This window comes from Lissotriton vulgaris, unplaced genomic scaffold, assembly GCF_964263255.1.
Source record: "Lissotriton vulgaris unplaced genomic scaffold, aLisVul1.2 SCAFFOLD_368, whole genome shotgun sequence".
NCBI lineage: Eukaryota > Metazoa > Chordata > Amphibia > Caudata > Salamandridae > Lissotriton > Lissotriton vulgaris.
The window spans coordinates 467,732-491,521 of NW_028253134.1; the positions used below are offsets into that span (position 1 = coordinate 467,732).

General features: G+C 41.8%; 1 protein-coding gene across 4 annotated transcripts in view; it reads right to left on the minus strand.

Annotated features, from left to right (window-relative positions):
- Nucleotides 1-23,790, minus strand: part of DTWD1 (DTW motif tRNA-uridine aminocarboxypropyltransferase 1) — a 116,252-nt gene that overhangs the window by 67,601 nt on the left and 24,861 nt on the right. For 3 of the 4 annotated variants that reach the window (XM_086951275.1, XM_086951276.1, XM_086951277.1), the window contains 3 exons: nt 22,955-23,233; nt 22,069-22,212; nt 10,247-10,544 (listed from right to left, as the gene is read on the minus strand). In XM_086951275.1, the coding sequence (XP_086807401.1) occupies nt 10,247-10,544; nt 22,069-22,212; nt 22,955-23,215 (703 nt within the window). In that variant the 5' untranslated portion in view covers nt 23,216-23,233. The remainder of the gene's footprint in view (nt 1-10,246; nt 10,545-22,068; nt 22,213-22,954; nt 23,234-23,790) is intronic. The other variant, XM_086951278.1, reaches the window with a different exon arrangement.

A 23,790-nucleotide genomic window follows, 5' to 3' on the forward strand; every position in this document is an offset into this window, starting at 1 on the left:
TTTATCTAAATAACTCCACTCACATTTACATTTGCAACTGAAGTGGTAGTGATATGAAGTCCCGCTATATACAAAACACTGTACACAGTGACCAGTCTCTGTCACTCGGAGGCGTGCAGTCCAAAAGTAACAGTCCTTTGCAGTGCGACTCAGCGTTAACTGGAATAGAAACTCGACGATTCGGACTGTGTCGAAACGGATGAATGACCTGCTCACTGCAGAAGATCCAAGATTTCAACAATGTATCACATATATATATTTCATCTTTTGTTTGAGAGTTACTAGGAACTCCTACGTGGTTCCTTAACCTAAGCTGTGCTGAATACGCTTGGGATGATTTACTTGAATTTCTTCGAGAGGCAAATCCAAATATAAAAAATATAGAATACAAGACACCTGGAGAATTGTGCTCTTTGGATCCTGTTAATGTATGAAGGTATTTCAATCATTTGAAGCTATTATATATCTTATCTGCAATAAAAATAATCTTCCTCTTGGAGAAGTTGTGGATTTCTTTTGGAGAAAGGAGTATCAAGTTCAAGGTGCTCCTCATATACATATGCTGATATGGATCAAGGATGCCCCCAAATTCGGAACTGATTCCTATGATACTGTTTTGTCTTTTATTGAAGAATATGCCACATGTGCCATACCTAAAAGCACAGAAGAAAACAACTTAACACAACAAGTCCTACGATTCCAAAGCCATTGATGTGGAAAATACTGTAGACAAAAGTACAAGTATAAGGAAAAGTTTTATACTAAACGTCGTTTTGGATTTCCACATCCTGTAATATCCAAAGGAAGAGTAAACAGTTTTGTGTCAGCTATGAGACATACAATCACTAAAAAGTCTCCAAAAAATACCTACAATTTGAGAAGATGTGAAGAATCAAAATACATAAATGATTACAATCCGGTTATTCTCTCTATGCGGAATGCTAAACTGGATATTCAGTACGTAGCAGATCATTCCATTGCTGTCGCTCGGTATGCAACATCTATATTACAAAATCAGAAAAGACGGAATTGAAAGAAATGTGGGAAGAGATTTCTCACAAGAAGAGTCTAAGTAAGAATTTATACAGTTTCAGTTTGAAGATGTTATCCCATCTAGAAATTGGAGCATATAAATGCTCAGATCGGTTATCATCTGCATGTTTATATTCCAAATCAAGAAGAATCATCATAAAATACAGTGATGGATTGAACCTAGATCTGTTGACTGGGCGGGAGTGTTTGATTGGTTCAGATGCTCCATCCATCACTATCCCCTTTTGTACCGCTTTGTTCGCCATAAGTTGGCAGGGTATGCTCAGACGTGAGTCCCTTGCTCACTTTGCCACTGGATTCAAGCAAGCCCGACTGAAGATGGCTGTAATGCCAGAAACCGGTCCTAGGAAGCTTGTTTCCGGTCCAGGGAAGGCAAGGCTTGGCACTTGGGGCTGGACTGTTCCATGAGGCACAGGGTCAGACTGATTTGCATATGGCTATGTCTGAACTGGGGTGGCAGAGGGGGATAAAGAACGGTGATGGATCAAACTCAGATCTGTTGACTGGGTGTGAGTGTTTGATTGGTTCAGATGTTCCGGCCATCACCACCCCCTTTTGTACCGCATTGATAAAATACAGCATGAAGGAATCACTATTATTTTTACAGAAAAATTGAAAACAAAATTGGATTCTTTACAAAAATCGATATCTAAAACTGCTGGTTTAGAAAAGAATCTATATGCATGTATAAACTGTCGGGTAATTTTAAGGCATAATTAAGATGTAGAAAAAAAGTTTAGATAATGGAGCTATGGGCAAAGTTGTGGACTTTGTTAATTATCAGAATAAAGATGGAATTGATTTTTTTAAAATTTAATTTGATCAGATTGAATAAGTAAAACAAATTGGTCATTGTTCAGTTCGTTTTTTGCTTGTTAAAGATTTATATGTCCGTAGATAACAGTTTCCACTTTCTCTGGCAGATGCAGTGACTATTCATAAATCTCAAGGTTTAAGTGTAGAAAGTGCTTTGATGAACATTGGAAAAACTGTGTTTAAAGAGGGTATGGCATATGTTGCTTTGTCCCAAGTTAGAACTTTATCTGGTTTGTTTTTGATTGATTTTGATGACACATAGGTTACTGCAGACGCAAACTGTGTAAAAGATTATATCAGGTTAAGAAGAGAGTATGCTCCTAATTTAGGTCAATATCCTGTATTTGAAAAGCGTGTGGTAGGTCGAAAAAGAAGGTATGAGAATATCTGTAGTGAAGGTATAGAGAATGAAAAAAACAAGATAATGTTGTGATTGCAAGCAAAAAGAAAAAGGACACTGTTAAGGAGATTGTTGGTTTTCAGTTTGAAAATAGTTCAGGTATCAACTTCTATGCTAATGTAGTGGTCAATGTTGTTTTTTTCCTGAAAGTTTGCAACAGCAAATTATGGAGCATCCGGAAAAAAGATTTTGTTCCTTGTTGCATTCTCTTGATGAAAAATTGAGTACTGATAAAAGTAAAATGCAAAGCGTTTCTGATATTCGTAATCTTCTGGATATATGTTCTGGTTCTACACAATTTACGCAGAATATCCAACAAGATGCTCAGGAATTTCTAATGTATATGCTTACTGTACTGGAAAATGAAGGCAGAGAAATTGAAAATCTTTTTGGCCTTTGTTATAAATGGGAACATCAATGTGAAAATTGTATGTTTACATGTAGCACTAACAGACACTGAAAGATTTATATATTTGACATTACCAGACTGTAAATCAGTGCCTTTCAACAAACTAGATAAAGCAGCAAATCAAAACATGGAGTGTAGGCAATGCAAATCAGAAATGTTATCAACATTATTTATACAAAGATATGGACAATATATTATTTTAATGATGCTACGTTGTAGAGCTGATGGAAGAAAATTAGAAACTTTAATAAAACATTTTGTAGCAAGTCAACTATCAATATCTGGAAGGACTTTTGTAGCAGTAGCAATACTTTTCAATGATGGTCCTTCCTCAACATCTGGACATTACACTGCCTATTTAAAATGTGATAAAGGATGGACATATTGTAATGATGCTCAGTTGGATTTTAAACAATGTTTGCCTAGCGAATGACCAAATTCCTACCTAATATTTATGAAAGCCAACGTTTTAGGAACATAATTCGGCCTCTGAGGAATTTATTAATATGTATTAATACGATTACAATTGGACAATTTCAATATAAAGTATTTCAAGAATACTATTTGGCCTAGAGGAAAAGCATATATTTGAATTAAGGACTTTTTCTTGCACATTCTGTCAGCATATATTTTTAAAGAACATTATTTACAGTGTATGAAAATTAAAAATAATTGTTCATCGTATTATTATTTGAGTTCTTTCATATTCAAGTAAGAAATTTCTCTTACAAGAAAGCATTTTACATATGTGTGATTTGTATTATATGGTTTGCAATTAAGGATGTAGTTTTTGTGGAATGTTCAGAAATAGCTGGGTATATGATATATATGTTAGATCTTTTTTGTTTTTTTAAACAATCTTATTGATTTTTTTTGCCTGCTTTTATGTGATGAGTACGATTGAAATCACTGTTTCTAGTGAAATTAGATATATTCTGAGAACAGCAAAAAAGGCAAAGAAAATAATTTATAAAATGTTAAAATTATGCTGTGTTGTAAAAAATATAATATTATATATTATAACTGTATTTTTTCTTCTCTTTCACAGAACCTAATTCTAAAATATAACATTTTCAGAAATGTAAATTATAAAAAACAACTGAAAAAAAAGTCTAGCATTTTTTATTTCTATTACTGTGAAGGTAGGATTAACTAAGTATTAATATGCACACTGGCAAAGAAAGGGGGATGGACAGAGTAGATATGTGTGGAAAGATGCTCTGTGGGCGTTTTAAGTTACGGGATAAAGTTACCTTGAATAATGAGTGCCCCTGGGGGCCAACTAACTCACCAGATATGTGCAGAAAGTGCCAGAGAGTTGCATTGCAGAGAGGTATAAAATGGGACATGGCTTCGGACTACCTCTCTGCAACGCACCTGTATGGTGTTCAATAGAGAGACATGGTGGGCTAGTAGGACCCAGGGACTTTCAGGATTAAAAGAGACTAAATTCCTCAACTTAAAACACGTCACAGAGAGTGCTTGCACATGTCACATGAGGCCCCATCCCTTCCCTTCACCACTCTATAAACATGTCCTATAACTTTGTCAAAACCTAAGTACTTATAAATGTATGTTGATCTCTGTTTGCACTAGTGAAAGTACTCTAAATATTAGTCATATAGTTAAGGATTGGCCTAGCCACTAACCCTAGTACAAGTCAATTTAAAACTACAAACTATTAATACAGTCTTCAAAATACCTTGTTTATACCTATGTAGTTTTAGAATCACTCTGTCATAGGATCTCATGTAACCTGAAAAAAAAAAGATGACTGGTTCATAACATTTCGCATTGTACCTACTGAAGGACTGCAATCATTTCAATCATTCTTCTTTGAGAAATTGCAGGTAGTACAGAACTCTGCTGCTCGGATGCTGTTCAACATACTGAGATGTCAATCTGCCCAACAAGCCCTATGCCTCCTTCACTGGCTTCCCATGGTGAGCTGCACTAGCATAACGCAGCCCTGCACCAAACAGCGAAATGCATTGGCAGAAACCACCGTAACGGCAGTTCCTGCCAATGCAATATACAAGACTGCCTGCTTGGTGGTCATTTATAAATGTGGCGGAACAGACTGTCCACCCCCACAATCAAATCAGGCCTTTACTTCCGGAGAATCCCAACTCCCTTAATCTAAGGCAGTGCCTAATGAATAACTGAGGATCAGATTGAGCTTGGAAGAACAAGTTTGATAGTTTTGGTCAACAAATTCCCTAAAATCCCCTTCCACAATTACATATCGGGTGAGTTTAAAGTTCATCCTTCACTGTCGACAATCTTGGGTCAGCAATTCAGGTAGAAGAACCTCCTGACTAAAAGCACATGGTCCATGTCAACAACAGAAGGCTGTTAACTAATCAAAACATGCCTCTTGACAATATCTACTCCCCCTTGTTTAATTGCTAACACCCTCCCCTCTTGCCTTGAGTCAATTGGTTGTGTGTTTCACTTGCAACTGCTGCAGCAAGGAACAGGTGGTGAGTGGTTGCATTCTGCTGCTGCATAAGTATATTTCAGGAACCTTGAGACGACCTGCTCTTAATCAAAGGTTAGCGTTTATTAAATATAATAAGGTAACCCAATGTTGTCCAACAAGTGAGATTGGCCTTATGGTAATGAAAAACAAATGAAGAAGATTTTCACTACTCAAACAAACAGCTTTTAAAATACAATGCACCCTGCCCTGCCTGGCCTTTAGAGCATACCTACCTTAGGGGTGAGAATGTGTTAAAAAGAAAAGTTTAGGCCTGGCAAAAGGTTTATTTTGCCAGGTTACAGTGGCAGTTTTAAAACTGCACTACAGTTTGTAGTGGCAGGCCTGGGACATATAGTAATGTGCAGCATGTTCTAATTACATGTAGTACCACTTTACTAGGGACTTACAAGTAAATTATATATGTCAATTGTTCCATGTTTTAGGGAGTGAGGACATTAGCACTGGTTATCAGTGGTAAAGTGCACATAGTACTAATGCCAACAAAAACGAATTCAAAACAGGAGGTGTGAAGGCAGAAGATTTGAGTTTGACCCTGGGGAGAGAGTAAAGATCTACTCAAATCACTCCTTGCAGAATTTAGAAGTTTGGCTTTTTTCCAGAACATTTTAGCTTACCGGAATCATAAGAGTGGACAAAAAAGTAAAAAAGAAGGTTCAGCACTGGGGTGGAAAATCCTTGGCAGTTAAGGAATTAAACACATGGATACAAATATTTGAGCCAAAAATAGACAAATTAACTGTGTGTGGGTTTAGTTTCAGACATTAACGTTAGATGTTGCATGATATTTCATAGGCTTTTATATTTGTCTCTTTGCAAATGCATTGTTAAGGTTTGTTTAGTGCAATTAACCCGTTTTATGGTTATTTGTTAGTGATTTACAAATAGTAAGAACTAAGCAATCATTTAAGGGGCCTGGTTGTGCGTTATAAGAATTTGGTGGTCATACCAACTCTGTGCCTGACTTCTGTATTCCTTCACCCACAAGAATGCTATGCATGTGGTTGTCAATCTAAGCCCCACACAGGCAGTTTTGCGCGATTACTAGAGAAGCCAGTGAATACCAGTAAAACCTTTAGTGAATGAATATTGCAGAGGATGGAAGACTGTTCCTAGAGAGGCAGAAAAGGATCTTGGGAGGCGGACAGAACTCACGAAGCTGTGCCAATGATGGGTTCAGCTTTCAGAGTGTGTTTCGCTAATCAAAAAAAATTCCAAGCAGGAACTTAAAACATGAAACCTGCTCAGCACTGTGAGGAAAGCGGGAGGTGGCTCCCCTCGAAGCTCAAAGATCCTTACCAGAAAGGCACGGTCCCTAAACACGACTAAGTCCAACAACGGGGTGGTGCCTTCACATCACCGGCAAAGCGACATATAATACATGAGGGTCTAACTGGCCACAGTCATTAGAACATTTACCCTGTTCGCAATGCCCTTTTTCAGGTGAAAATCATTTAAGGATTATTTTAGTTCTTCTTCACTTCTGGACATTGCTATACTGGCATACATGCGTAACTGGAACAGGGGGCTGAGAACTGTGCTATATATGCAAATTTGGGAAGGTATTAGACACAGAGGTTATAAATCATTAAAAACTGTTAAAGCAAAAAAAGCAGATCTAATTCTTTGCTGATGGCATTCATCTTCAAGCAGAAACAAGATATTTTAACCCTCTCAGTCACATATTTGTGGAAATATCAGAGGCATGCTGCCGATATCCTCTTCTCGACAGAATTTCAGAAAGAGAATAGAAGTATAGAATAAAAAACACACATATTTGTGCCATTAATAATAGTTCTGGGCACACCAGTCAAAAGCCCATACCTTCAACAATTCAACCTATCCTCACTAATAATGGAGAGATACACTTGCCCATTCTTGCACTGCGCAAATAGGACCACACCAACTGCATTTTGTGTGTATTATTAGCAAACATGGGCAACCAGAATGCCAATGATCTTCTCCTGTAGGTCAGCATTAGATGAAGTCCATTGGCAACCAAGTATTTAAAATGTGATGACCTGTGGACAGTTAACACATTCCATGAAAGGGAGAGCGAAGGAAGTTAACAAATATGCAGGTCTAATCTATTCAAAACATGTCAACATATAACAACCGGTTACATACCTCAGTAGCCTCCCAAATGTGTCTCATGTGGTATGAGATGTGCCAATACCCCCTAAAGTGATTCGTTGTAAATTTACTAAAATAACTTTGATCTAAATGGAAGTGGATGAAGGCGGGCTCGAGTTTATCACCAATAATACAAACTGAATTTGCATAAAGTGGATATCAGGCATTTCTTGCCATATCAATACACACTTTGAAAGACACTGTGTTCTAGATGTCTGGTTTCTATTATATAAACCCAGAAATAAACAAACACTTCCAGGTTTTACTGATTTACAAGGTAAGAGCCATCTAGCTGGATGATTGGCTCAAGGTTTCTATATTACTTCATTGATCAGTTCTGCATTTAAAATTTAATAAAATAAAAAAATAGCATGTGAACAGTACAGAGTAGGTGCAACCAATCTAATGAAAGGGATTTAGACGCCATCTGTTGAAGAAACATTGAGAAGTTTTTTATTCTTAATACACAAAAAAGGTGATAAGGCAAAAATATACTCATTAACTAAGCTCTGTCCATCACTGGCACACGCTTTTATAAATATGTGGTCACCGCCATCCCATGCAAAGGTAATTCATCCATCAGCTTGGTTTGCACTATACAAATACCACATATATCCACACAACAAATAGATCACTCAAACACTGCTAAACCATTGAAGGAGTAATCTATACTACTATTATAAAGAAAGAACTTGCACCTTTTGGCCAGGTAAACTCGGGAACCACAGCGCCAATCTACACACCCGATACATCTATGAAAATGTCAGGGTTTGTAGATGGACATAGGCTATATAATTTTTTTTAAAAAGTAAATTTTAAAAATTACGTTTGTAAACAAAGTAGTCCCCTGAAAGTAGCGCCGGCCGGGACCTAGCGCTGGCCGCGACGCGACGTGCCTGATGACAACGAAGGAGGAGGGCGGTGCAGTGACGAGCGGCTGTGCAGTGACGAGCGGCGGCACAGGTAAGGAAAGGGAAAGGGAGACTGTAATGCAGGGGGAGGAAAGAAAGAGGCAGCAGTAAATGAAAATGTCGGGGCGGGAGGGGGACGCGAGCGAGTCTGGGCGGGAGGGGGGCGCGAGTGAGTCTTGGCGGGAGAGGGGCGCGAGTGAGTCGGGCGGGAGTTGGGCGCGAGTGAGTCGGGCGGGAGGGAGTCGGTGCGGGAAGGGGTCGGGGCGGGAGCGGGTGTACTGCCCCCAGCCCCTTTCTGCCCCAGGCAACGCTGGGGCGGGCTGCTAGTGTAAATATAATTCACCTGTAAATTTAAAAGAGGAAGGAAGTCTATTTCCTTAGCAACATTCTCTAGCAATCAATGCACTTCTGAGGGTGACCAAACCTAAATGTAGCTGTGCGTTTTAATTCACCAAAATTTGTTTCCTGCTCTTCTTCTGTAACTTGGGGTATTGTTTAAGAGTTTGGCGCAGTGGAATATCTGGCAAAAAAGTGGCAGATGTCACTGTTTGATTAAGTCTTCCAACAAGGCAACCAGCATGTATACCACAAAAAATTAGATTTGTCAAAAAAATATAAAATCTGATCCTAATAATCAGTAATATAATGCAAATCCTCTATACCCAGCGTGTATTCAGATGTGCCACCCAAACCCTTGTTTACTACAGTAATCTGAGAGGTTCCATGTAACAAAATAACTGCCCAGACTTTAGCAGTGTAATACATATCTAGCATTTGCTACACTAGGTGACCAATACAGGAACCATCGCCTACTTCAATAATCTGTGAGATTACATGTAACTACTTTAATCTAATATAGTATAATAACACGTAAATGCTTATTAACTTTAACATATGCTTTCATAATAAATATGTCAAATCCAAAGCCTTTACCATAACATTTCATGATAAACAGGCCAGGTCTTATAGCCATTAACATTGGCTTGCCACCATAAACAACTCAGGCCTGCTGTATTGAGTGTACACTGCCACAAGTCAAATAAGTGCAATACAAGCAGTCTTTTTAGTGTAAGCCCATATATTCGACCCAAATAAATCCTAAAGTCAGAGGAACCAATATGTGGGAGAGCCCCATTTTTGTTAGGGCACTGAAAGCTCTTTTTTGTACAGGTTCCAGCTAGACCTACAAATCCTGGTAGCTTAGAGTAGCTATGGGCTTTCAAACATGAAATTGCAATCTGAAGTCTAAAGTTAATGACAGGTATCTCTTTTTAGCAGATGCTAGAGAAAAACACACCATAAATTATCTAGTTATCTAAGGCACGTTAACTTACCATGTTATCTTTGTGCCCCTGAAGGCTCAAGCTCAGGAAGCTGAATAAATAAACAAAGTGATCGCAGTTGAGTGGAGGGCAAGCATGCAACTTGTGCCCAATCAAAACATGTACTCCTGGCTACCAACATGTGGGTGGAACCAAATACCAGGTGTGTAGCTTCAGGGAGGTGTTTGGGGTGTTACACCCCCTCTCCCCCCCCAAATTAAATGTATTTTGTTATAATTGGATACAGGTGCTTTCAGTCAAGTATGGTGAGGTGTTTGTTGGATTTCACACTGACAAAAACAAACACACATCTCCTGTTTTTAATGTCCAGAAAAATGTTATTTTACCAAATATTGAATTTCCCTCACTTAGTACTCATACCAATCTGCATTCCTCTCCCTTTCTGCTGCCCTTTAAGTCCCCTCTCATGAGCCCTGCTTGTCGTATAATCTATTTTAACATTGTATGCTAGTGTGATCGTTGGGAAATCTGTAGCTCTCCCCCTCCAATCTTACTGACCAAGCTACGCCCCTGGCAAAGGAACTATCCTGGTAGTGCTTTTTAATGCCATTTTTAGGTTAATGACGATGTCTAGCAATAGCTGCGCCGTCAAGTCACATCTAACAAGCAGCTATATTCAAAAGTGCAAATTCCAACTACACAATATATGCATCATACTTGTTCAACGTCATTTGCATTTACCTTGTAGTCGTTCATCTGATATGATCTTATTTGTCTGGTTCCACGTGCTGTCTATGAATATGACTGTCTTCAACTTAGTCCTCATATTGATCTGTTCCTTGTCTTTATTTGAACTGCTCTTTTTGGTTTCATTCGGAGCTTCGACATCTTGAAAGCTGTGCTTCTGGTGCTTAGGGGAAGGCTCGTCTGCAGAATCATCATCTTGCTTGAAACCTATATCACTCTTCATGTATTTCTGAAGACACATAACACTATCTGCGACTGAAACGGAATCTGGACCCGGAAAAACAAGTAGTATCTGTATAGTATCGAGAAAAATAGTTGACAAATTACCAAGCTTTCCAACCCAGTTACTCCTACAAAGTGGAAAAGCACAGAGCAAAAACACATTTAATGACCACAGATACATTAGAATTGTGTCTGGGGCTTTGGCATAAGTAAATAACGCATAGGGGAACAAAAGGACATAGTGAGAAGCTGTGAAGATGATTAGCCCCAGGTTAAATTTACATTGCAGTTTTTGTTTCCCTTCGGAGTTCTATATAACGCAAACTTGATCCGAATGTATGAGAACGCTCTACATTAGCACCAGTTGCTTTACACAAGGAGATATTCATTAGGTCAAGTATTCAAGACCTCTTGTATATACTTTAGTATATACGTATTATATACTTATATGTGTATGTACTTTCTGGGTTCTGGAGATCAGCCATAGGCATTGTCTGCTTCCGCTTAGTGACTTTTTTTCTGTGCAACTGCCTCTATTTAACTGTCTTGTTAGAAAACGACCAGCAGAGGTCAGTAAAATACCAGAAATGCTTTCTGAGAGACTTTATTTAAAAAAATTTCTGGCAACTGCCTATATTTAACTTTCTTGATAGAAATCGACCAGCAGAGGTCAGTAAAATACCAGAATCACTTTAGCATTCTCTAGATTCCAGTCCACAAAATTTGTCTTCTACAAGCACCCGTAGAACAAAAATATATTTTCTAAACCTTGTATTTTCAGTGATATGACCACCGAAGGCCCTGGTTTTATATTAAAAACAGAGCTTTGGACTATACCATTTCCCGCTGAAAGGCAATATTTCTCTCCATGTGTTCCCATACCTCGGGTGTCACTCAGTTTGGTCCTTACTTTCCCTCCATGTTAAAGAACAGTAGATGTTTCAGCACCCAGGCTAATGTGCTGCATAGCTAAATACATATAAGGGCCCGAAGGCGAAACCGATTGCATGGCAAATGCTTGTTTTTTGTTATGCACAGGGAAATTATGTGATTTGGCCAGAATCACAGGATATTGAGCGTCCCTGCCGAGACTCGAACCCTGTTCCCCAGATTTGAGATCAACCGCTCTAGCATAGGCCACACCCTCTCTACCTTTGGTGAAATGTTCATAAAAGATTCCTAAGCAAAATGTCTTGTAAACTGTATTAAACAGATTGAAGATATCCAACGGAGAAACAAAAAGAAAGAAAGAAATATCTTCTAAATAGACACTTTGAACTTTCAGTTTGCAAATGTGGAAACCTTTAATAACAATTGTGAAAAGCAAAGGGGTGAGATAATGCGTAATATATTATTGTGGGACAGAGACTAGAAACATTGGAGGAAATCAATTCTTTGTCATTGGTAAAAATCAAAGCTGAAACTTACTGGGACGGTTTAGGTAAAGCAAATTGGATCAGAGATCTTCAGGCAATACACATATAAAAGATGTACTAGAGTTGCCTAACCAAGTATTTCACCGGGATATGATCCCATTCAACAACACTAATAATTTGGCAGAGCAGTTTTCAGGAACTATAAGTTGATGTCATCTGCAACATTTCCCTCTCTCTGTTGAGCCAACTGCAGAAGAATACATTGCTGTGGCTCCCAAGTCTCACTAGTAGCAGCTGTGTTAATGTTTAGCCCCAGTAGGAAATTCAAGCATGTAATGCACTATAAAAACATTATCAGCCCGATTCATCAAGCTAAATTGCGCTCACAAAGGGCCAGATTCTGAGAATCTGGCCCTTTGCGAGTGCAATTTTTGCATTTGGGATTCATCATCCCAAATGCAAAAATCGCTATTTGCGAAATCGCATATTTGCGAGGAATTGGATTTAAGGAATCTCTATTAGAGATTCCTTAAATGCAATTCATTAACCAATTGGAAATTGCGAATTCGCAATATTTGGGCGCTATTTACCACGAAGTCTGACTTCGTGGTAAATAGCGAAAAAATAGTAAAAAGCACTTTAGTGCATTTTTTTCTGTTGCATGTTACACACACGCATGTGTGCGCGCAACACCTGTTTAAATTTGCATTTCAGGGGTGCTACAGGGTGTCCTTTGGACACCCCTGGCACCCTTGAAATCGCTATCTTATTTGCGATTAGCTAATTGCTAATCGCAAATAAGGAATACTCCCCATTCATTCCTATGGGCCATTAGGCCCATAGGAATGAATAGGGAATTATTCCTTATTTGCGATTAGCAATTTGCTAATCGCAAATAAAGAATGTGTAGGAATCGCAATTACTTTTGCGATTCCTACATGAATCCCGTTTTGTGAGCCTGTAATAGCGATTCCTTATGAATCGCTATTAAAGACTCGCAAAACGGGTCTTTGATGAATCTAGCAGTATGTCACAGGAAACATGGAAATAGTTGAACGCTGCATACTTCTAAAAATAATTAACGTGTTTATCGTGTTCAGGACCAGAATTACCTTACAAGTGATCTGTATACTGTTATCAAGGACATTGATTAAAGCATACCCACTTTGTCGTAATTGGCATGGCCGCGTTAGCGATTAGCTGAAACTACACGTTTTCCTGCTTAACTTGACAATACACGAAAACGCCATTTTGAATGTTACAGCGGCCATCTTAGATCATGAGCGGCCTCGTGGCTAGCGTGCCCTTTAGTCCGTTGTCCGTACCACTGACCACTTCAGTCTGCCCAGCAACAGGCTATTTTTAGTACTGGTCAAACTCGTACATGCGCAGTCCCCACTGACCAGTCACCCCTCAGGAATGTGCCGCCAAACTGACCAGCGGAGTTGTACCCCCTCCAATGAGCTGGCTGTGTTCCAAAACATGACCATATATGTACATAATGTCTTGTAACTTTGTGCCGCCTATCTTTATTACCTGAAACTGTATAAAAGACGGGGTCACACCGATGTTCGGTGTGATACCTCTTGCATTACCGAAGGGTGCTGTATGAGTGTACCACCACCCCATGGGGTCTTAATAAACTTGTTCTTTGACTTTTACAGTTTCCGTGCCAACAGTTCTTGAGTGTAAGTGGGTTATCTACGGAGCATGTAGGCCTTGGGAACCCTGATTACTTCAAATTGGCGACCACGAAGGGACTCATCGGCGACTCGGATGCCCGAAGGAGAGGTCGTGACGAAGGCTTGGAAACTCGCCATGGACGCGCGCTGCCACTGAGTGACCCGAGTCTTGGCACCCACGGTGTTTCTTCCTTTCCTTCTGATCTGACCTTCCAGGTGGCGCCGGTCTCCGACTGAGTTTTCGATCGTCTGCGTTGCTGGGAAAGTGCCGTTTGGCTGATTTGATCACAAGACCTTGGCAGTTGGAATCTGGACATTTGAGATTTTGGGTAAGATTTGTGTTCGGTAAGGTAGTCTTCGGACGCTTGCTGAAGTTCTATGATTTGTGACCGGTAAAAGTAGTCCTCGGACGCTTGCCGGAGTCCTATGACCTACGATTTTGATTTGAGTTAGCTAACGTTTGTGAATTTGTGAACTTTGAATTTATATGTGTAGTGCACTTCACATAGGCAGGCATGTAGAGATGTTTCTCTAACTTTGTTTTTTTCCTCTGAGCGGCACATTTGTGTGAAGTACTGTAAGTGCCATTTTATACGGTGTCACGCTTTCGTGATACTTTTTGAACATGCCTGTTTTTAGCACACTCCGAGGGATGTGCTGTTTTGGAAATGGTACCACAATTAGGTTAGCAGAAGCACAGCCGGCTCCCCCAGAAGGTACACCGAACAGGGATTTGTACATCAAATTTGGCCTTCCCCCTATAATGTACAGCAAATTATGGCATAAATATACTAAATCCGATCCTGAATTGCAATGGCCTCTACATGGGTCGTTCGATTTACGTAAAGTACAGTTTGTGGAACAATGTTTGTTTCAACGCAGGTCTAGACAAAATATGTTTGATTGTGTGCGAATGTGGGAGAAAGCGGTGCGTGAACGAATGAAGCGTGAAGTTGCCTTGGCGGACAAAGAGCAGCGCAAGGCTGCTCGGGATAAGGCTTTACAGCTTGAGGAAAAGGAGGCTCAGGAGAAGAAAGAGAGGGAGGAACGGGAACGCCAATTGCAAACGACTGGTCAATTTCCTATCCGTCGACCGCTTTATCCTGTCCTTAATAATGAAATTGATGATTTTTCATTACTAGATCGGTCACCGCCTCCGTATGTTTCGCCTACGGCTCCAGATGCAGATTCGGAAGATGATGGACAGGATAAGCTGGAAAAGAAGGGTGTATCTGCTCTCAGGTTTACTGCGGAGAGGTCCGCACATTTACGTAGTTGGGCTCGTAAAGTGAATAAGAACTGTGTTTCCCAGTCTGAGGTGATTGCGGAAAAGAGTAGTTGGACGGATCAGGAATTGTTGTATTTTCTGTCTACTTTGGCGGATGAAGTTGTTGCCGCGTATCGTCAACTTTCAGATACGTTAGAATCTAAAGCTGTGTCAGTTCATTGTGAGAATTTGGATAAAGGTTTATTTGCTCTTACAGATGTTGATGACCTTTTCAAGCAACTGGTCCAGCTGCGAGATGAGACCACCAGTTTGCGGAAGGAGACAAAAGGAGTCCGGGTCGGAGTCTAACGTGCAGACTAAGGAGTGTTCTCTCCGGGGTTCAGATAAGAGTTCTGCGTTGCATGTTATGCCTATGCGTGAAGCCGCACCTTTGTATGTCCCTCCTAAAGGGCAAGGTACAGATGATGATAAATTGTCTAAGGATGCGAAGGGATATTTTATATATAACTGGGTGTATACTCCCTGGAATAGGGCAGATGTTATGGCATTGAAAAACTCTTTACCTGACCTACGGAAAAATCCGGCGGCATTTTATGAAGGGGTGGAAGGGGCCATTTCGTCTTGTGTGATGACTCTTGTCGACATAGATCTGTTCTTTGGGTTAATTCTTCCACCTGATATGTGGAGACAGATTCGTAAAAATAATGATGAAACAATACTGGGGGTGACATGGAAAGAAATAAACCAAGCAGATTTAGATAGGGAACCTGCATGTAAGCCATGTGATTTGATTCTAGACCTCCCGGCGGCTATTCTGACTAAACTAAAAACGCTTGTTCCTTCTAAAAAGATTGATTGGACCATGTTAGCTTCGTGCAAACAAAAGCCCGATGAGACGGTTTCTGACTTCTTTACACGCTTCGAGGAGGCGTTTCATGATTATAGTGGTCAATCTTTAACAGACGATACGGGTAGGCATTTGTTTGTAGATAAGTATGTGGCTAATCTCCTACCGGAGATTGCAAAGCGATTGAAATCGAGTGAAAGTTCCTGGGCCACGGCGACCCCTGCGTCTTTGTTAACAATGGCTCAGTATTATGAGCGGCAGGAGTTGGAGGCTAAAGAAAGTGTTGATAAGAAGGCGAAAGAATTGAAAACGAAGGTGATGTTGGCACATGTTCGGGGAACACAAGGTAGAGGGTATGATAGAGGTAGACGTGGTGGAGGAAATGCGTCGTATGGTCGTACGGATATAGCGGAGGATCAATGTGCTTATTGTAAGGAGTTTGGGCATTGGGCTGACGATTGTCCGGTACTTCGTGAACAGCGCAGCCAGCGTGGTCGAGGAGGTGGTAGGTCGAGAGGCAGCTATACGGGGGCGAGAGGTGGTGGTGGTGATCGTGGAAGGGTTGAGGAAAGGGGCCGTGGCCAGGACGAAAGAAACACGTTTGATAGACGAAACCAATATCAGATATCGGAGGGTGAGAATGTGGAGCACCAGGATTATGTGCATGCATAGGACTGCGTAGGATGGGGTACGGAATCAATTGAGGTGCCAGTAGATCAGAAGGGTCCATATGTAACAGCGGGTATTCTGGGTTCTACTGATCAATTTTTAGTCGACACAGGAGCTACTCGTAGCGCTTTGTCAAAAAACTTAGTTCCGAGGGCTCCCCTGTCTGGCGAAATGATAACATGTGTTGGGTTCGATGACACACCCTCCCCTAGCCCATTGTCAAAACCCCTTGCACTTTGTCTTGACAAATTTTTCAGTTTTGGTCAATTTTTGTTATCACCCCATACACCAGATAATATCCTGGGCATTGACTTGCTTAAATATTTTCGAGCAACGATACGGTGCGCTCCTGAGGGAGTGCGGGTTATCTTGAATGACAATTATCCTGATTCAGATAGGTTTTGCACTATATTGGACATTCCAGCCTTGGCCTCTCTACCGCACACGTTATGGGCGACCTCAGATACGGATGTGGGAGAGATGCGTATTCCACCTATTCACATTACTGTTAAGGAGGGGGTCTCTCTACCACGAGTGCCACAGTATAAGATTTCGAGAGAAGGTGAAATTGCCTTGACACACATTGTTCAGGATTTGATCATTGCAGGAGTGGTAGAAGAGGTTCCTTATAATGTCTGTAACAGTCCGATTCTTCCGATCCTTAAGAGAGATACTGACGACAAAGTCTATCGGTTTATTATTGACTTGAGAGAGATTAACAAAATTGTCATTCCCCAATACCCGGTGGTGTCCGACATTACGACCCTGCTTACATTGGTGCCACCAACGGCCACGACCTTTAGTGTAATTGATTTGAAAAACGCGTTCTTTTCCATCCCTGTCCATCCTGATAGCAGATATTTGTTTGGCTTCACGTTAAATAATAAATCGTATAGATTTTGTCGTGTTCCCCAAGGTTACACTGAGAGCCCGAGTATATACAGCCAGGCTTTGAAAAGACAGCTTGATTCCTTTGAGTTACGGGCTGGCGTTGTCCTCATCCAGTACGTGGATGACCTTCTGCTTGCTGCAGACTCTTATGCGCAATGTGAAGAAAGTACAATTGCGTTGCTTTCTTTTCTGGCACAGAACAATCATAAGGTTTCGAAGAAAAAGCTCCAATACTGTAGACCCAAGGTGACCTACCTCGGTCATCTTTTGTCTAAGGAGGGGCGTGCATTAACATCTGATCGAATTCAAGCAATTTTAGACACACCAGTCCCCCGTACACAGAGAGACGTACGTGCCTTCATAGGATTAACGTCCTTTTGTAGACAGTGGATCATGGGGTTTTCACACATTATAAAACCTTTGTTAGCGTTACTGTCCAAAGCTACACCAATGCCCCTTCAATGGACAGATGAATGTCAGAATGCTTTTGAACAATTGAGACAGGCTCTTTGTTCTGCACCCGTGTTAGGTACACCAGATTATACAAAACCTTTTACATTATACGTGCACGAGAACGATGGGTGTGCGTTGTCAGTGTTAGTGCAAGCACATGGGGATAAGCAGAGACCATGTGCGTATTTCTCTGCCATTCTTGATCCTGTAGCACGAGGGTTGCCTGGGTGTTTTCGAGCAGTGGCAGCAACAGCAGTAGCCATACGACAGAGTGAGGGAATTGTGTTATCACACAAACTGTTGGTGTTAGTTCCCCATGCAGTAGATGCTCTGTTAAATCAAACAAAGACCCAATATCTTACGAGTGCACGGCTAACAGGATATGAGCTTACACTTTTGGCGCCACATATCACACTGAAAAGATGTGCTACCCTGAACCCTGCCACTTTATTGCCCTATCCGGTCGAGGAGGATCAGGAAGAAAAACATCATGACTGTGTTTTCCTGACCGAGGAACAGACAAAGGGTCGTGTTGACTTGCTGGATATGCCACTTCCAGATGTGGATGGGGAACTGTGGGTTGATGGATCGTGTTTGAGGCTGCCAGATGGTACGACTTCCGCAGCCTATGCGATCACGACGCTTAAGACAGTGGTAGAAACAGCACGAATACCACAGAAATCGGCTCAGGCAGCAGAGCTGATAGCTTTAACAAGAGCCTGCGAATTAGGTGCTGGCCTATGTGTGAACATATATACAGACAGCCGGTACGCCTTCGGAGTAGCACATGACTTCGGGCTACTCTGGAGAGAGCGTGGGTTTTTGACCTCTCACGGAGTACATATCATGCATGGAGAACTGGTGCGTGATCTCTTAAACGCGTTGCTTTGCCCAAAGAAAGTAGCGATAATAAAATGTAGCGCCCATAAAAAGATCACTGATAAAGTGGGCCAAGGAAACGCCTTTGCAGACAGTATAGCGAGACAAACGGCTATGTCTCGGACTGACTCCCCCATGTATGTGACACAATCACAGGCTGAGCGATGGAGTGATGCTAGAGCAGAAATCTTGGATATTCAGAAATCAGCTACTGAATCAGAACTTGCGGCATGGGCAGCAGATGGGGTACTAGATGATGAGGGTTGTTGGAGAAGCAAGGACATGGAAAAATGGAAATTGCCTGCAGCTTACTTGCAGGCGATGGTTCAGATGACACATGGATTGGCACATGTCGGAGCCCTTGCAATCACCCGACTGTTAACACGAGTTTGGGAACATCCCGAGATTGCTAATACTGCTAAGAGAGTAGTGCAGACCTGCCTGGTGTGTTTACAACACAATCCTGGGAAGGGGACCCATACTCCGAAAGGAGGGTTCGTTCCACCCTCTGCACCATTTGAGGTACTCCAAATGGATTATATCCAACTCGAGCGCTGCAACAACCTGAAGTACGTCCTAGTGGTGGTATGTGCCTTTAGCAAATGGGTTGAGGCCTTCCCCACGAAAGACAATACAGCCCTAACAACGGCTAAGGTGTTGCTTAAGGAATTCTTTCCTCGCTTTGGAGTTTGCAAATTTTTGTGGAGCGATAATGGGCCTCATTTTGTTGGGAAGATTGTGGAGTATGTACTGAAGGGGTTAGGGATTCAGCAGAAGTTCCACGCTGTGTTCCACCCTCAGTCGGCGGGTCTGGTTGAGCGGTACAATGCTACGTTAAAACTCAAATTGGCCAAGATTGTGGCATCCACGTCGTTGAAGTGGCCTGATGCTTTGCCGCTAGCACTGCTCTCTCTTAGATCAGTACCCCATTCACGAACTGGCCTCACACCATATGAGGTGGTGTTTGGTCGCCCTATGAATATCTGGGGGGTGCCCAAGCCGCGACTGATACATGATGTGCCTTGTATAATGATGAACGATTATTTGGCACGATTAACAAATGATTTGCTTTCTATTCATCAACAGGTTCGTGAAGCGCTCCCCGACAACTCTACTGGAGAGGGCCATGATCTTCGCCCCGGCGACCATGTCATGATTCGGTCGTTTGAGAGAGCGAGCAGTTTGGAGCCAAGGTGGAAGGGCCCCGAGCAGGTCCTCCTGGCGACCCGGACCGCTGTACGAGTGACCAACAGGAAGCGGTGGGTGCACTCGACACATTGCCGTCGGGTCTCTCCTAATCTGGTGAATCCTGCTGTGTTGACTGACTACAAAGAGATTTTGGAGAAAGAAAAGAGCCCAGCTGTGACGTCGGCCGAAGTAGAGGGAGCCTTCCCGGACCACGCCGTTGCTGGACGAAAGCGCTACAATTTACGGTCACGATAAGAAGATTTTTTGTTTTTTTTTCCATGACTGGTTGGTTACCGCTCCAGGTTTGTGAAACGGAGACCGGGAATTCCAAGGGGGGGGGTGGGGGGGGATAAGTTCTGTCCAGTGTAGCGACACCCGTCTTGGCCCGGAGAAGAAAACAACGGCTACCTCGGAGCTCAGCACCGTATTTTTCTTTTTTTTAGGTATACACACATGTGTATTTGAGACTTTGTGAACAATTTGAACTATTTGAGACTTTGTAAAGAACTCTTCTGAACTATGGCGTCATCTGCCTCACGAGACAAACGAATACTAGGTGCCATTCTCTTTGTCCTGACTATTGTGGTGATAGCTGTAATAGCCTGGGTAGTTGAACTTGTGGTACCTGTACGTGAACATTTGCTGCCGACTACCCCGGCTCCATCTGAACATTTTCACTTTACCCTACCTTACCATGAAGAACGGCATCGGCAAACGTATCTGAATAACAGTTTTATCCAGATTCTCCACCACACGCATAATATGACTAATACTTCTAATTGCTGGGTGTGTGGTATGTTGCCAGGGCACCAGAAGAAAGGGGGCACCCCACTTATTCCACTCCCGTTCTCACATAATGGATCCTGCAATGCCTGGTACACTCTCCTCTTTACTCTGAGATGGCCAACGAAGGGGGGGGGGGGGGGGGGGTGCTTTTCCGTTTGAATAAAATATGCTTTCATGACAAGGATGGGTTTCCACGGGCTGAGGGTACTCGATTTGAATGGGAGGAGTAGGTAGATGGTAGATTTTTCCTAGCTATCCTCACGCTGCTAGTGTAGAACAGGAAAATACGGAATTTCGGCCTTCATACTGGATATATACCTGTGTCCGAGCCCATTTCAGGATAGTGTCTCTAGGATCCAAGCACTCATCGCCCTAGACTCTACACACAGGGGAATTCTAGGGGCTGGGACTTGGTGGGCTCTTTCTATAGCAAAAACAGTGGGGAGAGTTGATCTGGCCGGAGCAAGGCCTTGAGCAAACCCTACATGAACTCTTCTGGCGCTGTCCCCTTTACTCCCTCTCCCTGGGAAGCCCACAAATCGGAGGATGCATCTCTGCACTCTACCTTCCGCTTGCGAATTCAGGTATGCAGCTTGGTCTGTGAGGGTGCGGACAAACGTCCTTAAATCCCTTCTTTCCTAGTGATCCTTACTACTGTAAGCTACACCTCTATAGTGCACTTGTTCACCTTGTGTAGGTCCGCTCCCAAGAGATTCACACTAATGGATACTGAATCCATTTTCTGTTCCAAGGTGTGTTGTAGTTATACAATGGCTGTTAGTATCTCGGCACTAGAGACAAAGTTTTGCGTCTGGGACTGCGTCACACCCTCATCCCTTTACAGACATGTGGGGCCTTCTCCGTGTACCTGTCCTTTTTAGTCAGCTGTTCCGTGCGTGAAGCCCTATCGCAACCCCTCACAGAGCCAGTCTAGCCTCTCTAGAAGCTTCCAGTGGTTTCAGTGGTGAGACACCTTTTGGTGACACGTGCATCCCAGACACGGCCGCAAAGAGTGAAGGGTACAATCCCTCTTAGGATCACAGGATCACCTCAAGTGCTGCTCTACCCCCCAACCAAGAGTCTAGGCTTCAGCCTGGTGAAGTGGGTATTAGACAGTCTAGTTCCCCCTTTGAGGATAGGAGGTGGGGGAGGGGTTCTATGCACAGGCAAGAGTCCCTTCTTCCAACTATTGTGTTGCCCAGGGTGCGATCACTCCTCGACCTACCCCACCAAGCAAGACCCGGGGAATCCGTTGCCCCTATAACTGCTTCATCCCAGGACAACACTGTCACCATCTAGGTCCAGGTCCAGCAGTAAGGTCAGGCCCCATCAACTCCCAAGCAGTGCCACTCCTTGGGTACCTGCAGCAATGTCACTTCGAGGTGAGAGTTGTGCCGGACCCTTGCTGCAGTCTAGTCTAGTCGGCCAGTTAAAACGCCTAACTGTGAGCTGAAAACAAATCTGAGGAAAATAATTGAGAATCAGGTAGCATTATATTATGCACACCCAGTAATACATTTGAACGCAGTGTTATGGATGGGATGACCCTCTTTATTTCAGGCAAAAGAAACCATTGAAGGGCGCAAATCACTTACTTCATGTTTTTGGTCTTCATATTCCGGAATGCACGGATACGTGTAAACGGTCACATCCTCGTGTGCTAGCAGTTTAGCATGAGCAGCAGTACTCTTCCCATCGGTCTCATTAGGGTGCTTAATAATGTCAATCTTAAATGGAAGCTGTAATAACAAAATGTTATGCAAAGTAAAAAAAACCTTTATATAATAAGGTAAAAAGCCACTTTTCCTTTTTCTAGCTGCTGCCAATTTATCCAAGATTTACGTAAGCATGGTTTAAATTACCCAAATAAGAATTTGGAACTTGTAGCTAGTAGTTTAACAATAACCCCTAAAGAAAAAGCATCTGTTTCGAAATGCAATCTGCGTAGAGAAACCCAGAAAAGTTAATTAGCCTGAGAGAAAGTAGAACGCAGCTATGTTCTTTGTCCTCTCGTAAACGCAAAAGCTACCAGCCATTTAATTTGTGGCATATGTAATGCTTTTTATAAGGGTAGGAATTGAAATACAAAGATGTTCTCTTCACTGTGAGCTGACATGACTTTAATTCCTATTAATACCATGCTTGCATTATATACTTTATTGAAATAGAAAACAGAGAAACTATTGTTCTGCAAGCAAGTAGAAAACTCCTTAGAAGGAATCTAGACGAATTATTACTAGCAACCGCATAAGTAGAATTATTTAGTACATTTTAATTCACTAACAATTGAGAACGAGTTTTCACAACCGTGGTGTGCCAGATATCCAGAGTAATATATTTTTTTTTTAAGTCACACAAATATGGAGTACGGCAATTCAGGTTTGGTTTCTGATGGGGGAATTTGGTTGGTTCTTCAAAACAGAACCTTCTCACATCCTTACACGAGAATTGCACAAAGAAGGATTATTTAGGAGTACCAACCTTCACCCTGGGGAGATCTCCTGTTGGAACAGCTTCAACTGGAACATAACACGTGTAGCAATAGAACATCCGAGAGGCAGTGCATTTTGGACATCTTGATCTTCCATTTTGCTGGGCTTTTTCGAGCACCTCTTGCGACGCCAACTGCAAGTTCTGAAGGGGATCCTCATTGAACGGTGTAATGGTCTGTGGATTTTCTGGTCGAGAATTGCATTTTTCATCTTCCACTTCTTTTATAAAAGGGGATGTCTTCTGTGACATCGCTTATTCTGCAGAAAGCTATATATTTTAATAAATGACAGTTATACACATTACCCTACAGTATGGCACATCCGTAACACAAATAAATATTTCTATTGTCCGTCCGATGCTGTGATACTATCACTTATTCAAACATGTATTCATTGCCTGATATATTAAACTTCGAGAGGAAACTGAAAACTTCACATAAGGTAAGAAAACTATATGAGATTTCATTTAGGTAGTAGGGGAAATTACCCTCGCTTTGAGGTAAAGAAAAGGCAAAAAGTAAATTCTATAAGACACACAGAATACTATGTTTTATTGCTTTGGCAATTCTAATTACAAACATTCCACAATGATTCTAATAGACAGTCATACATCTAGCACAATGGCTTGTAGAGGATATCACTGAATTGGGAAGGCTCTAGATGTGTTTCACTGAACTCACAGAAGCAGCCCATGTTAGGCCATACATAGTTTGGTAAACACCAATGAGACTATGTCATTCCTATCACCCAGTAATTTAACTGTTAAATACATAATAAAAGGTGAGCGGGTGTAGTCCTTGCAAGCTCATTGCTGTTTTCCATAGA